At 37.6% G+C, this 18511-nt stretch overlaps 1 protein-coding gene across 3 annotated transcripts in view; it reads right to left on the bottom strand.

Moving 5' to 3' along the window:
• Positions 1-18511, bottom strand: part of FGD4 (FYVE, RhoGEF and PH domain containing 4) — a 208799-nt gene that overhangs the window by 34977 nt on the left and 155311 nt on the right. For all 3 annotated transcript variants that reach the window (XM_081248999.1, XM_081248998.1, XM_081249000.1), the window contains exons 5-8: positions 12052-12141; positions 9931-10076; positions 9317-9473; positions 118-256 (exon numbers count right to left, since the gene is read on the bottom strand). In XM_081248999.1, the coding sequence (XP_081105125.1) occupies positions 118-256; positions 9317-9473; positions 9931-10076; positions 12052-12141 (532 nt within the window). The remainder of the gene's footprint in view (positions 1-117; positions 257-9316; positions 9474-9930; positions 10077-12051; positions 12142-18511) is intronic.

Genomic DNA, 18511 nt, shown 5'->3' with positions numbered 1-18511 from the left:
ATTTTACTAAAGTGGCTATAAGACCTATCTCACTTTGAAATCACAAGCCTACTTGGCCACTAAATTATCCCATAATGGAAAGCAGGGGCGGGGCCTGGGGTGTGTGTGAGTATTTACTTTTAGCATCATTCCAGTCCGGAGAACCAGGGGGCAATTTCCTTAGGTAGTCCTTAAGGAGCATCTCATACCGGGGAATCCGCTGAACAGGTTCTAGCATGTGATGCTGCAAAGTCAAGCTCCCACAGATCTTCTGTTTCTGTAATGAGAAAGGTTTTTAGGTTAGCCAGTCTAAAAAAATTCAACATAACATAGAATTTTCATTAAGGGCAGCATTTCCCTACAAAGTGTGGTCTGTGCATCACCTGCATTAGATATACCTGGGATGCTATTAAAAATGGAAATTCTGGGCCTCCCTGGTGGTGCAGTGGTTAAGAATCCGCCTGCCAATGCAGGGGACACGGGTTTAAACCCTGGTCCGGGAAGATCCCACATGCCACGGAGCAACTAAGTCCATGCGCCACAACTACCGAGCCTGTGCTCTAGAGCCCGCGAGCCACAACTGCTGAGCCTGTGCGCCTAGAGTCCGTGCTCTGCAACAAGAGAAGCCACCGCAGTGAGAAGCCCACACACCGCAACAAAGAGTAGCCCCCGCTCCCCCCAACTAGAGAAAGACCGCGCGCAGCAACAAAGAACCAATGCAGCCAAAAATAAATAAATAAATAAAATAAATTTATTTAAAAAAAAGGAAATTCTGAATCCCATCGCAATCTATGAAACCACAATTTTGAGGCCACAGCCTGGGCATATGCATAAAAACACCTCCAATTCTTCCATTAAAGTTTGAGGACCACCAATCTAGCGTTTAGAACAGAAAGAAAAATCAAGCAGAATTTTAAGCAAGAAAGTTCCAGATTGATGCCATCCACTTCAATTAGTCACTACAAGGGTTCGTCAGGTCACATTATTAAATCATACTCCAGAGATTTTCAAAAGAAGCATCTATTTAATGAGGTTCACTAAGTAACACTGCATTAAATGACTCTGGACTCAGCAGAAACTATTTCATAATAAGGCTACCATAAATGTCATTTCCTTTGAACTTAAAAAAGACTCCACATGTAGAAAAGTGACAAGATAAGAAATTTTTAATTTTTCATTAGGTCATGGCATTCTTTTCCATTAGAAATTAAACTCTAAACAGATCTCCTTTGCTTAGGGCAAAATTGAGTCTATAGAACATGCTTTCAGTAAGCTGTCAATGTGGAAGGAGAGAAAAAAGATTACTTGAAAAATAAGATGTGTTCCTGTTCATATTAAACAAAGCAGAAACCCCCTTACTATATTTATTGATGACCATGATCAGGGCACTGCAGGGTAAAAAATGTTGTATTAAGACATGATGTTTGCAATCAAAGCAAACAAGAAACTAAAAGCTTCATAGAGAATGGAATATTTACACATGAACTCAGGTGAGGTCAGGCTTTGGGCAGGGAAATGAGGAATACCAGGGGGTAAGTGCAGGAAGAGGGACCTTGGAGAACAGGCCCAAGACAGTGGGGCATGAAGCACGTTTAGTGAAAGGGGGCAGTTGAGTTCTGCTCAGAAATAAGATATTTATAGGGAAGTAGGGGATGAGGAAGAAAAGGTAATCTGGGGCAATAATGTTAAGCTGCGTTTAGATTTACTTCATCTAATGCAGGTTTTCATGCAGGGGAGTGACATCATTAGATATGACAGCTATTAAGATTAACCTACAGCAATGTGCCTTTAGGCAGATGTGGGGAAACTAGTTTGGAAGTTATTGTAGACCAGGAGAAAAGTAAAAAGAGCCTGAAATTAGCATGGAAGCTGAGGGTTAATGGCTTTCCTTAATAAAGTGTAAAATATTAATATTATAAGTTTAGTTATTGCATTTGATTTTCTCCAGCAAGCCTATGTATATATATATATATATACACACACACATGCATATATATATATATATATATATATATATCTCCAGGAAAATATTACTGATCCCCAAATTTTTACATGGAAAAACTTGCTCAGAAAAGTTAGGGGAGTTTTCTAAGGTCAAGTGGCTCTAAGTGGCAGACTAGAATCCTAAACTAGGTTAGTTGATTCTCAATCTACCATTCCTTTCACAACTCCATCCTTTCCTCATAATATGGAGAAGACAGACATTGCTGAGATAGTTTTAATATTTGATGAAACAACGATAATGACCACCGTCGTGTGGTGAGCACTTACTATGCAACAAGCTCCGTGCTAAGTCCCTTGAAAATATTATCTAACGGGCAAATGAACACATACAGAGAATGAGGAAAAGTGACAAATCAAAGATAAAGCCAAGTGGTCAAATTCTGGTGAATAAAAGAATATTGGTGCTATGTGATAAATCCAATCACATAACCACAAGCTACTCTATGCAAGGCACAAAAGGTCAAGTGGAAAAAATGTTTGTAAGCTAAAGACAGGAATGGAACATGTTGACTTTGTATTGACAACAAGATGTTCATACAGAACTGTGTAGCCAGCACTCAGCATTTTGTAACTGGAGTTCAGGGGTAGAGGAATACACTAGAAATAATGACCCTATAAGCATCTGTATGACATGATGGTTAAAGGCTTGGGAAACTATGATGTCATTGAGAGTGTGGAGAGAAAGAAGACTATGAAGGGCAAAAACCTTGTATTCTGCCCACATTTCAATATTAGCAAAAGGGGTTAGTGAAAGAACCAAAGAAGGAGCCAGTGTTCAGAAAGGTAGATGAGTGCTTAATCATGAGAGAAAAGAGATGTTCAAAAAAAGGAGTGAAGGGGAAGAGCAGGACTTTTGGCTACGGCTGAGTGAGGAGACTGGCAAAATCCTCCCTTTAAACAGCGACTTTATAATGAGAACCTACTATAGCGCTGGGAACTCTACTCAGTGCTCCGTGGTGACCTAAACGGGAAGGAAATACAAAAAAGAGGGTATATATGTATACATATAGCTGATTCACTTTGCTGCACAGTAAAAACTAACACAATGTTGTAAAGCAACTATATTCCAATAAAAATTAAAAGAAAAATAAAAAGCAACTTTAAAGCTGGATAAAAGTGATTTTAACAACAACAATCATTTCAGCACTTTGGAAATTGACCAAAGGCACAAAACAATGTGAAAAGTGTTTCTTTTAAAAACTGCTGAACTTTGGGTAAGAACAGCAAGAAGTTGTGGTATTCTGGCCTGGGGCTGCACCTCTTCCTCCCCCAGCTCAGTCACCATGAAGATTCTGCAAGGGTGGGGCAGGCTGTGAGGACAGGCAGTTTCTCTGCTGAAGTTGAAGAGGGCTCATTTGATTTAGAGCGGTGAACCATATGCTCAGCAACACTGTCCGTGGAAGTGATGGTCTCTGAGGTGGGCAAGTGGGGAAGACCAATGACTTTAATAGCCTGAAGCTGTGTTGTGGTCGGACAATCATTTCCTTGGCTGAGGCTGTGTGAATAACCAGCAGAGGCAGAAGAGAGCCCAAGCCAGCAACCTCCTGGCCACTCTGAGGTTGTGGAGATGCAGAGAAAAGATACAGATAGGAGATGTGAAAGGGCCACAAGGACTTGGAAATGGCCTGATCTTTAAATAAGTGTGTGCCCCTCCACATACAACTATAGGGACATCAGCAGAGGAGAGACGCTAACTGGATCTAGGTAGTTAAGCACCTGTGTTTAATAACTGTTTGATCTTTAACCTACACAGGTTAAAGGGGCAACCCCTATAAAGCCAAGATCACATACAAACACAAGAATATTCAACAAAAAACTGAATAGAGACATTAGTGTCTGCATACCAGAGGAGAGATAAAGTTCATACATTTAGTCTAAGCAAGTTAATAAACAAACAAACAAAAAAACAAAAGTAACCGCAGCCACTCTCAGTAGGGAAAATCCGAATCTAGAGTTCCCACAAAATAGGTTATCTAAAATGTCCAGGGTTTCCCTGGTGGCGCAGTGGTTAAGAATCTGCCTGCCAATGCAGGGGACACGGGTTTGAGCCCTGGTCCGGGAAGATGCCACGTGCAGCAGAGCAACTAAGCCCATGCACCACAACTACTGAAGCCCGCGCGCCTAGAGCCCGTGCTCTGCAACAAGAGAAGCCACCACAATGAGAAGCCCACGCACCTCAACAAAGAGTAGCTCCCGCTCGCCACAACTAGAGAAAGCCCATGCGCAGCGACAAAGACCCAATGCAACCAAAATAAAAAAATAAACGAACAAATAAATAAATAAATACATAAATTATAATGTCCAGTATTCAGCAAAAAAAGAGATATTCAAATAAATAGTGAAGTATTAACCTACGCTGAAGAAAAAAGGCAGTCAAATAAAATTGTTTCTGAGTGAGCTTATATATTGGATATAGCAAAGATTTCAACATAGCTATTATATGTATGTTCAAAGAAATAAAGGTAATCATATTTGAAGAACATGAAATGTATAACAACAATACATGCATACATAGCAATTTTCAAGGAGGAATCAGACAGTATAAAAAACAACCAAATGAAACTTCTGGCGCTGAAAAGTACAATAACTGAAATGAAAAATTCACCCCAGAGACTCAACAGCAGAAACAAGATGGCAGAAAAATCAATGAACTTGAAGGAATATTAATTGAAATTATACAGTCTAAAAAACAAAGAGAAAAAAGGAAGAAAATTGAACAGGTCTCAGAAACTTGCATAATGGGTCCTCCCTGGTGGAGCAGTGGTTAAGAATCCCCCTGCCAATGCAGGGGACACGGGTTTGAGCCCTGCTCTGGGAAGGTCCCACATGCCGTGGAGCAACTAAGCCCGTGTGCCACAACTACTGAGCCTGCACTCTAGAGCCCACGAGCCACAACTACTGAGCCCACGCACCGAAGCCTGCTACTGAAGTCTGCGTGCCTAGAGTCCGTGCTCCGCAACGAGAAGCCACCACAATGAGAAGCCCGTGTACCTCAACGAAGAGTAGCCCCCACTCGCCACAACTAGAGAAAACCTACACACAGCAACAAAGACCCAGTGCAGCCAAAAATAAATTAAAAATTAATTAATTTTTAAAAAAGAAAGAAACTTGGGTAATGAAAATATGAAATGCAAAGAAACAATGGCTGAAAACTTCTCAAACTGATTTTTAAAAATCTACACAATCAAGAAGCTCAATTTACTCCGAGCAGGATAAATACAAAAAAGACCCACATCATTTTCAAACTGTTAAAAGCCAAAAACAAAGAGAAAACTTTGAAAGCAGCAAGAAAAAAGCGATTCATTACATACAGGGGACTGTCAATACAATTAAGGGCTAACTTCTCATCTGACACAAGGGAGGGCAGAAAACAGTGAAATGACATTCAAAATGCTGAAAGAAAAAAGCTATCAGCCAAGAATTCTGTGTCTAGTAATGCTATCATTCAATAGTGAAGAAAAAAATATTTTCCAAATAAACAAAGCCCAAGAAAATTCATTGCTATTCACTCTGCCTCACAAGAAACACATCATTTTCATGCTGAAAGGAACTTATTCCAGAAATGGTAAATATATGGGTTAAAAACATATTTGTAGACATTTTTCTTTTTTCAAATTGAAGAATAGTTGATTTACAATGTTGTGTTAGTTTCTGGTGTACAGCAAAGTGATTCAGTTATACATATATATTCTCTGTCCATATTCTTTTCCATTATGGTTTATCACAGGATATTGAATATATTTCCTGGTGCTATACAGTAGGACCTTGTTGCTTATCTATTTTATACATAGTAGTTTGTATCTGCTAATCCTAAACTCCTAATGTATCCCTCCCACACCCCCCTTTCCTCTTTGGTAACCATAAACTTGTTTCCTATGTCTTTGAGTCTGTTTCTGTTTGTAAATAGTTCATTTGTGTCACATTTTAGATTCCACATATAAATGATGTCATATGGTATTTGTCTTTCTCTTTCTGACTTAGTTCACTTAGTATGATAATCTCTAGGTCCATCCATGTTGTTACAAATGACATGATTTCATTCACTTTTATCGCTGAGTAGTATTCCACTGTGTATATATACTACATCCTCCTTATCCATTCAACTGTCAATGGACATTTAAGTTGCTTCCATGTCTTGGCTATTGTAAATAGTGTTGCTATGAACATTGGGGTGCATGTATCTTTTCGAATTAGAGTTTTCTCTGGATATATGCCCAGGAGTGGGATTGCTGGATCATATGGTTACTCTAAGTTTTTTAAGGAACCTCCATACTATTCTCCATAGTGGCTGCACCAATTTACATTCCCACCAACAGTGTTGGAGGGTTCCCTTTTTTCCCCATCCTCTCCAGCATTTATTTGTAGACTTTTAAATGATGGCCATTCTGACTGGTGTGAGATGATACCTCACCGTAATTTTGATTTGCATTTCTCTAATAATTAGTGATGTTGATCATCTTTTTATGTGCCTTTTGGCCATCTGTATGTCTTCTTTGGAGAAATGTCTATTTAGGTCATCTGCCCATTTTTTAATTGGGTTGTTTGCTTTTTTGTTATTGAGTTGTATGAGCCATTTGTATATTTTGGAAATTAAGCCCTTGTTGGTTGTACCATTTGCAAATATTTTCTCCCAGTCCATAGGCTGTCTCTTCCTTTTGCTTATGGTTTCCTTTGCTGTGCAAAAGCTTATGTTTGACTAGGTCCCATTTGTTTATTTTTGCTTTTATTTTTATTGCCTCAGGAGACTGACCTAAGAAAACATTGGTACAATTTCTGTCAGAGAATGTTTTGCTATATTCTCTTCTAGGAGTTTTATGGTGTCATGTCTTATATTTAAGTCTTTAAGCCATTTTGAATTTACTTTTGTGTATTGTGTGAGGGTGTGTTCTAATTTCATTGATTTACATGCAGCTGTTCAGGTTCCCCAACACCAATTGCTGAAGAGACTGTTTTTTCTCCATTGTATATTTTTGTCTCCTTTGTCGAAGATTAACTGACCACAGGTGTGTGAGTTTATTTCTGGGCTCTCTATTCTGTTCCATTGATTCACATTTCTGTTTTTATACCAATATCACACTGTTTTGATTATTGTAGCTTTACAGTATTGTCTGGAGTCTCGGAGGGTTATGCCCCCAGCTTAGCTCTTTTTCCTCAGGATTGCTTTGGCAATTCTGGGTCTTTTATGGTTCCATATAAATTTTAGAATTATTTATTCTAGTTCTGTAACAAATGTCATGGGTATTTTGACAGGGATTGTATTAAACCTGTACATTACTTCCGGTAGTATGGCTATTTTAACAATATTAATTCTTCCAATCCAAGAGCATGGGATAGTTTTCCATTTCTTTGAATCATCTTCAATTTCCTCTATCAATGTTTTATAATTCTCAGCATATAAGTCTTTTACCTCCTTTGTCAGGTTTTACTCCTAAATATATATATTTTTTGCTGCAATTTTAAAAGGGATTGTTTTTTTACTTTCCCTTTTTGATATTTCATTGTTAGTGTAAAGAAATGCAACAGATTTATGTATATTAATCTTGTATCCTGCTATGTTGCTGAATTTGTTTATCAGTTTCTAGTAGTTTCTTTGTGGAGTCTTTAAGGGTTTTCTATATATAGTATCATGTCATCTGAATATAATGACAATTTTACCACTTCTCTTCCAATTTGGATACCTTCTATTTCTTTTTCTTGTCTGACTGCTGTGGCTAGGACTTCCAATACTATGTTGAATAGAAGTGGTGAGAATGGGCATCATTGTCTTGCTCCAGATTTTAGTGGGAAGGCTTTCAAGCTTTTCACTGTTGAGTGTTATGCTGGCTGTGGGTTTTTCATAAATAGTTTTTATTATGTTGAGATATGTTCCTTCAATACCCGTTTTGGTAAGAGTTTTTATCATGAATCGATGTTGCATTTTATCAAATGCTTTTTCTGCATCTATTGAGATGATCATGTGGTTTTTGTCTTTTCTTTTGTTGATGTTGTCAGCATCACATTGATCTGCATATAGATATTTTTTTTAATATTCTCTTAACTTCTTTAAAAGACATAAAATTGTACAAAAAAGTAATCATATCACTATATTAATGAATTTAAAACACATAAAAATATTTATGTAACACAGGGTCTTCCCTGGTGGTGCAGTGGTTGGGATTCCGCCTGCCAATGCAGAGGACACAGGTTTGAGCCATGGTGCAGGAAGATCCCACATGCCATGGAGCAACTGGGCCTGTGTGCTACAACTGCTGAGCCGGCACTCTAGAGCCCGCAAGCCACAACTACTAAAGCCTGTGCTCCTGGAGTCCGTGCTCTGCAACAGTAGAAGCCACCGCAATGAGAAGCCCACAACCTCAACCTCAACAAAGAGTTGCCCCCGCTCACCGCAACTAGAGAAAGCCCGCGCACAGCAACGAAGACCCAATGCAGCCAAAAATAAATAAATAAATAAAATAAATTTATAAAAAATAAATATATATATATTTATGTAACACAAAAGAAGGCAGTCAAGGAGCAAAAGAATCCCCATCCAAATAACCTTATGTGATCTAAAGACTTCCTTTTCAATATTTAAACTTCAGCAAAGAAGAAGTGATCAACAGTTTTGACTAGAGAATCAAACAGAAATTACTATGATATTATTAAAATGTATTATCCAGGTTTGATGAAATTTTAAAAGTCAGGACATATATATAAAATGACCAAAAAAAAAAAAAAACCCCAAAATGAAATAAAATAGAATACAGTTGATCCTTGAACATGGGTTTGAACTGCACAGGTCAACTTATATGCACATTTTTTTTTCAGTAAATGTGTACTACAGTACTACATAATCCATGGTTGGTTGAACCCATGATGCATAACCACAGATATGGAGAGCTGACAGTAAAGTTATACTGGGATTTTCAAACACATGGGGGATCAGCACCCATAACCCTTAGGTTGTTCAAGGGTCAACTGTAATTATATTTCTAAAATGTCAGGGTTTATAGCAATCATTCTTTATATTCATTTATAGTCATTCCAACATCTCAACCTCTGAAAGCAAGCAAGGGAGACACAGAGCTGAATGGGAACTTACTTTGTAAATTAATGTGGACCCTGATAAAGCCAGGCTCTCCTTGCCTCAAAAGCAAATGGAGAATTCACTGTTCAGTATATTGCACGTGCTCAATAAATATTTTAACTTTGCAGAGATGATTTCTGCATAATTCAGACCAGAATGGAATTTGGCCAGGTGTCTCACATCTCTCAATCTAAATTTTAAATCTAGAAGACCTTATGATTTGTACAGAAAAAGTAATTACAGCCTTGAACAAAATAGTCCTATTACCTGAATTTCTTCAATTATTGATTTGAACTGGGGAATACGCTCTGTCATGTTTTTAACCAATTCCATTGCGTTATCAAATCCCTTCACATATTCTCCATACATCTTAAGGAATGGGGCCAATTTCTGAAGGATGTCACCAATTCTAGGGGTAGTTTCCCTGTATAAAACATAGAAACAAGTTGTTAAGATTCCTTATAGAATGAGTGAATTAACAGGACTCCAAATGAAATAATCACTTTCTACACGTACCCTGCACTTTGCAGATCCACTTTGCTGTGAGACTGATAGACAGCGAAAAAGCACCTTTTTACAGGGAGTTTAGGAATGACACAGTAAAGAGAGATGCTTTACTCTTGGAATTCTTGAAGCTCCAGATTACCCTTAATATCTTGTCTCCACTAATCAAACTATAGTTTGGAAAGGAGAGATGAAACCTTTTTCAACTAAAGACAAAAATGTACCACAAGGGTCTTTCAGTGATCTTTAACATTGAATCTTTGTGTAAATGTTTGTTTACAGCTCTGTGTAGCATTATTATTTCAATTTAACAGCTGAATAACACAGCTTCTAGTACGACTGCCTTAGATATATTATTTGCTATCTATGCCTCTTACCATTCTTGCATTCTTTTCTCCAGCTCTGGCAATAGGAATTTACTATGGAAGGCATTTATTGATGAAATATTAGAAAAGATTTTATTCACCATCTCTGCTGGAAATGAGCCTCGATTTGCTTCTTCCAGTAGTTTGCAATAAAATACCTGAATAAGAGAATTAATGCAAACATTACTTCAAATTTATTGGTTAACCATCTAGCACTGTGCTAAGGCACATAGTGGGCTCTTAGTAACCTTTTGTTGAATAAATGGAAAAGTTTGTGATTCAAGAAATCAATCATTTTTGAAATGTAGGAGTGAGTATATGCTTTAAGAAGAACCAGGAATTAGAATTAGGAAGCTTTGACTCTAACCTAGGCTATGCCTCTATCTGTGGGATGTTAATCTTTTCTGTTCCAGAGAATTTCCAGTTGAGGGTAACAGGATTTACCCTTCCTATCCATAGGTAGAGTTAAAAGATGGGAAACTACACAGATGCATAATAACTGTGGTATTTTCCACTCCTCTTTATATTTTGAATGACTTCTATGGCACATATTACATATTGCCCTTTATTATATATGGCATGTATCTCATTTTCCCTATTAAAACTGTACACTCCTTGGGGAGGTAGAACATTGTGATTTACTTCTCACAGTAGAAAAGGTGCTTAAAAAATATGTGGTCAGTGCATGAACAAAAGAGTATTTCAGTTCTCACATGTTTTCCTGCTTTAGTAAATAATAATACATGGTAACTTAAAACTCAGAAATGAGGATAAAAAGATCTTCTCTTGTACATAATAACAGATATCTTAAAGACAGTAAAAAAAGTTTTGCAGTCTTAGCTCTACTCCAGTAGGGCTACTATACCTCTTAATTGCCACTCTGTTAAATGTAGGCAGAAGGAGGTCTTGTTCTTTCATAATTGCCAGATGGTTGTTTATTTTCTAAATTCACCTCCATTGCATTTTCTTGAGAGGCAAAAAAATACAAAATTATGTCCTTAGAGACTGCAATAGGATATTTTAGTAATTAAGACTAAATTCTAAAAGGTCAGCAACAGTAGCTGACAAGATAATATGGCTGAAAAAAAGAAAGAAAGAAAGAAGAAAAAAAGTGTAACTTGGTAAGAGGAAAAAACACATTTCCACTATGAGAATACCTAAAAGTTTCAGGTCTGTAATCACCATGAGGAGAAACATTGTTTCAAAGGCACAAACCAACATGAATTGATTGACTTATGGTGAAATTCTTTGGAAAGTGAGTATTTGAGTCACAAACACATTATCTCAGAGAACACAAGTCTTAATCCGGCCCTTTAAGGGTCACCCTAACAGGCATGTAATCTACTCTAGGAACTGATAAAGAGGTGTGCCCAGGATGGCCTGCTCCCACAAAGTTCCATTTTTCCAATGCAATAGCGGAACATCCCCTTGCAACTGATTTACTCAAAGTTGGCAACTTTATCTTTTAATAAGAGGAGTCTGTATTAGCAGACAATCTACCAATTATCTTGATCTTTTATCACTGAAACAGGATTAAGAAGCCATCTCGTTTAACAGTTATTCTTAATGATGCATTTTAAAACTTTCTTTGCAAATGTATATTTGAGACGATTCACAAGCATCCACCATGATTAAAGTACAAAATATTATTCACATATTCAACAAATATTCACACCTGGCACTGTTTTGAACGTTTTATGCAAGGCTGAACAAGTGAACTCAAAATTCCTTCTGGCCCTATGACTGCAGCAATTCAGATCATTCACAACAGCAAGTGAGACAAGAATAAGTGATGTATTCATGTCAACATCAGAATCTCCTATTTACTAACATGGCCTTCAGGGTCACAATAAGTGGGCAAGAAACAGAGTAGTGTTTAGGATTGAAAGACACAGATAAAGGCATTTTGCAACTCATACAGACAGTCCTTCAATCTGTTTTTTATGAATTATGAAACCTTTATACCTAATGAATTCACTGACAGAGCTGAAAATGTTAGAGATCTCCTTGAGGAAGTAGCTTTCACTTGCCAAAAATGGCTAGGTCCTTCTTGCAGTTTCTAAAACACTTAAATTACTAAGTTAAAATGATGTTTGATGCCAAAAAATAAAATACTGAAAGGGAAAATATTACCTGATCTAAGAGGTCAAGTCGGCTGACGTAAGCTCTTTCTGTAAGCAAAAGTTCATTGGCTATTTTGTGAAGTTTTTGCTCATTAGTCTCCTGAAAACAGAACAGATATTCACATATCAGGAAATAAAGCATGGACAGTATTTCTCAAGTAATAAATATTATCAAATGGTTTCATCAAGGACTTCCCTGGTGGTGCAGTGGTTACGAATCCGACTGCCGGTGCAAGGGACACGGGTACAAGCCCTGGTCTGGGAAGATCCCACATGCCGCAGGGCAACTATGCCCCTGTGCCACCACTACTGAGCCTGCTCTCTAGAGCCCGCGATCCACAACTACTGAGCCCGTGTGTCACAACTACTGAAGCCCGTGCTCCTAGAGCCTGTGCTCTGCAACAAGAGAAGCCACCACAATGAGAAGCCCGGGTAATGCAATGAAGAGTAGCCCTCACTCACCGCAACTAGAGAAAGCCCGCTTGTAGCAACGAAGACCCAATGCGGCCAAAATCAAGCAAATAAATAAATAAATAAAATTTTTTAAAACTTGATTTAAAAAAATGGTTTCATCAAAAGTTTTCTTAAGCTTCTCAGGTACCCAATTCCTTTCGGTCATCAAGGAACATCCAACCAGAAATGAACAAAATTAGAAATCAGCTAGATTTAATCTATGATAACTTCTTTGATCTCTGTATCAATTAACACTATCTTCCACCTTTTCTTTGAAACATCTTTTATCTTTTTACTTCCCAGACACTTTTCTTTCCTCATTTTCCCCCTACCTCTCTCAGGCTACTCTTTGGACATGTTTTTATCACACTCTCAAAGATCTTGTTTAATTACTAGCTCTATGCACAGAACTTTTTACCTTAAAAAAATGTTTTTATTATGGAAAATTTCCATCATATATAAAAGTAAAGAAAATAGTAAAACAAACCCCCATGTGTCCATCACCAAGATCCAACATCAACTCATCGTTAGTCTTCTTTCACCTATGCTCGCACCCACCTCCCTCTATCTATATTATTTTTAATTAAATCTAGACTTTAATATTTCTTCTGTTTATATTTACTTAACTCTTAAATATCTTTGTATAACCTTGCTAGTGCCATGAGGATAGGAACATTTTTTCCTTGTTAACTGCTCCATCTCTTGTATCTACTGCAGTGCTTCAATAAAACAATGGCACTCAATAAAATATCACTGAATGAATGAATGAGAAGCAGTCTCACATGACTAACTATTGCTGGACATTTATTACCACTTTGACATGTTGTCAATCTAAGACCAAACTCATCATTTCTGTAAAATCTCCATTCTACCACCACCCTCCAACCTTACCATCCTAGCAATGGTTCCATTCCTTTCCAGTTAGCTGACTTAAATTACTTTAAGCTTAGTTCCCTACCACAAAATCCAGTCAGCCACCAACTCCTATTCATGGCATTTTGTCTTTAGCATCCATCTTTTAAGCTCTCATCACTGCCACCCTGTTTTGCTCATACCTTATCTCAAGCCCAGGCCAATCAACAGTTGCCCAATTAACTGAGTCCATTATTGTTTTTGGCTCTAACCCACCTTGAATACTATCGCATGAGGAATTTTTCTAAAACTCTGCTCTGGGGACTTCCCTGGTGGCACAGCAGTGGTTAAGAATCTGACTGCCAATGCAGGGGACACAGGGTCGATCCCTGGTCCAGGAAGATCCCATGTGCTGCAGAGCAACTAAGCCTGTGCACCACAACTAATGAGCCTGCGCTCTAGAGCCCCCAGGCCACAACTACTGAAGCAAGCATGCCTAGAGCCTGTGCTCCGTAATGAAGAGTAGCCCCTGCTTGCCACAACTAGAGAAAGCCTGGGCACAGCAATGAAGACCCAACTCAGCCAAAAAATAAATAAATAAAATAAAATAAACAAAACAAAACAAAACAAAAACTCTGCTCTGCTCACCTAATCCTAATTCCCATAGGAAAAAACAAAATTCTTCAATAGTCTTCTTCTCACTGACAGGATAAAATCCAGACTCTGTGTACCATCCAGAGTTGTTTCTACCTAGTTACTTTACTGAAATACTTTTCTCATTCTAGGAGTCTATGAAATATAATAAGAGTTTAGTAAAAACTTTAGTACCAAAGCAGACCAAAGTGTACTTTAAACCAGTGTCTGATTTGTGTAAATGCTACATTTTAAACTATGTATAAAATGCTATTAAGTTGTATAAATGCTTCATTGTGTTAAACACATATGACATCTACTTTATGCTTTATATGCAATATACGTTCTAACATGGTAAATTACCATGTTGCTCCTTACAGGACTGAGGTATTTTTATGTGAAGTCTTTAGGGTAAAGTAACATAATAAGTTTAAATAATTTGTGGTCTCAGAAACACTGAAATAAGAACTATGTAGTAATCGGGACTTCCCTGGTGGTCCAGTGGTTAAGACTCCTCGATCTCATTGCAGAGGGCCCAGGTTTGATCCCTGGTTAGGGAACTAGATACCGCATGCCACAATTAAGAGCCCACATGCTGCAACTAAAAGATCCCGCATGCAGCAACGAAGATCCCGTGTGCCACAACTAAGACCCGGCGCAGCCAAATAAATATTTAAAAAAAAACAACTATGTAGTAGTCAAATTCCATAATTAGTTAAAGTTTTGGTTTAACTTAACCTCAGAGTAAAGTACTAGCATTGTTGCTTGCCTACCTGGCATCCCTTCCCCGCTATCTCTTAATGGTATCCAGATTTGGTTAGTGTGTCTACCCCACTACTATGTAGCCTTTCCTTAAGGAAACTGACCTTATCCACAGATCAAAAGGGGAGCCCTGAATGGTGTCACAATCAGGAGTATACAGCGATAGGTTCAGGGGCCAATGAGACACGAGGGAATATGCACTGGCAGCTTTGGAAAAGGAGGCTCCCTACTCTTTAGGAAGAACCATGAAAAAAGAGATCTCTCTTTGCTGCTCCATGTAGATGAGGGTACATGTAGTCTTGAGTGCTATAAGCAGCCATCCCATAACCACAGAGATGAAGTCAATAAACTTCCTTATTGTTTAAGCCAGGTCGAGTAATATTGGTGTTATTTGTAGCATCCTGATTAATATAAAAAACTTAAATACTAAGAAACATATGTAGTATATTCCATGAAACTGATAAACTTTCAAGAAATTTTTAGACAATCACTATTTATAAAGAAGAAAGTAAAATACTTAATGAACTAAAAATGTGACTTTCAAAGATGTAATTAAGTGTAATAAGTAAATACATAAGAACTCTATCAACATTTCAGAAAAAGTGATATGCTGTTCTACACACTCACAGGAAATACTGACCTGCACCAACACTACAGCCATTTGTTTTGGTTTTTTTTTTTTTTTTTGCTGTACGCGGGCCTCTCACTGCTGCGGCCTCTCCCATTGCAGAGCACAGGCTCCGGATGCGCAGGCTCACCGGCCATGGCTCACGGGCTCAGCCGCTCCACGGCATGTGGGATCTTCCCGGAGCGGGGAACGAACCCACGTCCCCTGCATCGGCAGGCAGACGCTCAACCACTGCGCCACCAGGGAAGCCCTTGTTTTGGTTTTTTAAGCCAGATTTACTGAGATGAAATTTACAGTTAGTAAAATTCACCCTTTTGGTGAATAGTTCTAGGAGTTTTGACAAATGGTTACAATCATGTCACCACCAGCACAATCAAGATACAGAACATTTCTATCGAAACTTTTCTTAGGTCTCTGCAGTCAACCCCACTCCTCTTCCACCACCAGCTCCTAGTAATTGTTGATCTGGCTTGCTCCAGAATGTCATGTAAATGGAATCACACAGCGTGTGCCTTTTGAGTCTTGCTTTATCAAAATGCATTTGAGATATATCCAAGTTGTTATTAGTATCAGTAGTTCATTCTTTTCAAGCCCTTCATTTTATTCTAATAGTGGAGATATCTTTTTTGACCCACTATACTCTTTTGTATATTCTAATTCTAGTTCTAGCTAATATCTCTAAAGAAAACAATCCAGCAGAATTTGTGCCATGATAAAATAATACATCTTTTGTCAGTCAGAGAATTCATTAAACAACAAGTCATAATGTCTTTTATTGCTATGCAATGAAGTCACCCCTGAGGTCTTCCATATCCTACGAGATTTTAAATAGGAAGCTTCTAAGAAACAATCTATTTTGCTGACCGCAAATTATACTTTAGCTGAACGTGGCAAATTGTGGGTATCCTGGTCATATTTTGCAAAATCCAAGGGTATGCCAGCAGTTATTAGTAAAAGCTATATTCCTTCCGCACAGATGGTCTTCTAACATTAGGTCCCTGACCTTGCCAAAGTCAACACAAAGTAAACTTGCTGACATATGGTTTAATCACTCACATATAAGGTTTGTGAAAAGTTACTAGGGATTTTGTGGTGGAAGTGAGGACATCACAGACTCATGGAGCCTTTCTTTAGGTTAATCACAACAATAATAGCATCACCATAATGAGAACAGCTAACAATTATTCACTCATTGCTTGTTATATGCCAGACTGTTAAAAGTATTTTACACAGATTGACTGGTCCTTACAACAAGTCTATAAAATGGGTGCCATTATTATTCTTATTTTATAGGTAGTATACACACACAACAAAACAAAATTCCAGAGCTTAAACAAAAAAAATTCAAGGCTCAAAGAGGCCAGGAAACTTGCCCAAGGTCACACAGAACTCAAATGAATCAGATTTTATTCACATAAGAGAGTATGTGATTTTGGAGTAACTCTTCAGTAAATAGTTGGCTCTCACTCTAACTCTTCTTTGCAACAAAAAACAAGATTGTATTAAGTGCCTACAAGTGAACAGACTAACAAAATACCAACTATCCACTTAAAAATGGAATGTGCATTTTAATTTATATAATGATTAGTTTTCCAACATAAATTTTATTTAAAGCAGACTTTTTAGCATTTAGTAGTAATTATCAGGTATAAAAAATTCAATCATATTTGATGTAACAATATGATGGCTTCCAAATTTTAAAAAATTAGTTTAGTTTCTGAAACTTACCTATAAGTACATTTAGGGAGAAATATATGATCTCTCTGCATGTACAGGGCTCAATTACTCTATCAGACTTATGCTTAAATAATGCACAAAGTAGTTTTAAAGCTGCTGGTACATTGGGGCTGTAGCCTGATATTTTTTTAAATAGCACTTTACTAAGAAGTCATTTATTTTTGTGATTCTTTGGAAAACAATAATGGTTACACAATACTGATTTGATGAGTAATCCCATTTGATTCTTTTGGAGCTGAATACACAGGCTTGACTTTTCCAAATAATTATAAATATGCTATTTAAAAAGTATCTTACTTTTGATATTCCTCTATAAAAGAAAGGGATTGGTTTTCTTTCTTTTTTTTACCTGCAAATATATACTATATTGAAAGCTGATTCTCAGAGTATTGCCTCAAACAAAAATACACTAGAGTATACCTAAACTATCAGAACTGAAAAAGTAAGATACACTCCTCTTACACTAATAGACTATACAATTTATTTTCCCCTGCTCCTCTCTGCTTAATGCATTCCTAAGCTATTACTGTGTACCTTTACACCTCTGAGAATCTTTTCGTAGAGATCTGCTCCATTTTCACTTGGGTTAGGGTCAGCCTAGTTATTAGTCACTGTACCCACTGGCACACGAAGTGCTGCAGTGCCAGTTCTGCCTCCTTCCTTGCAGATGTCACCAGCTCCTGCAGGTCGTTTCAGACCTTTTGGCATGACTCTTCCATATGGCGGGAGCCGGGACAAAGAGCAGCTCTCAGAGTTCATTAACTGGATAGGCAGAAAATGCTTGTGTGGAGCCAGCAATTCACTCTTCAGAATCTTAGTGCCATACGCCCTGCACATGTCTCAAAAACCCAAGCAGGGGAGTAGATATTTTGAAAAGAATTTCACAAATGCCAATGAGTAACTGTTTCCTGAAAGATGCTTTAAGGGAAGAATCTTAAACTGTTTAAAAAGGAATCAGATATTGATCCTATGCTTTATAACTCTTCAATACATGTTCTCATGTGATTTCATTTTAAGCAGGAAGATTTTTTCCCCTAAAAACACTGAATCAAAACTACTAAAAGTTCTTATAGCCTTTTCCATATGTATATTTAGAACATATTCCATATGTTACATTTAAAATAATATCTATATAAATTATCATGTTTTATAGGACCAGAATGGATGGTTTCTTGCTCGTGCAGAATTTCTATCCAAATCTGTCATCAGTTAATTGTATTCTACCATGCAGAAGGAAGATGTGGTTTTGTGTATGTATGTGTCTCTGCATTCCCTAAAGTCCATTCTCTCATAGCAAGATGAGTCAACTTAGGAAATAAACACTTGATTTTGTACCACAATTCATGAGATGCATCAACATTTTGATATGTCTTTTTTTTTTTTTTTTTGCGGTTCGTGGGCCTCT

Source organism: Mesoplodon bidens, assembly GCF_964165515.1.
Source record: "Mesoplodon bidens genome assembly, chromosome: 11".
NCBI classification, from domain to species: Eukaryota; Metazoa; Chordata; class Mammalia; order Artiodactyla; family Ziphiidae; genus Mesoplodon; species Mesoplodon bidens.
The sequence above is the reverse complement of the archived record's forward strand: the minus strand, read 5'-3'. Positions and strand labels throughout refer to the sequence as shown.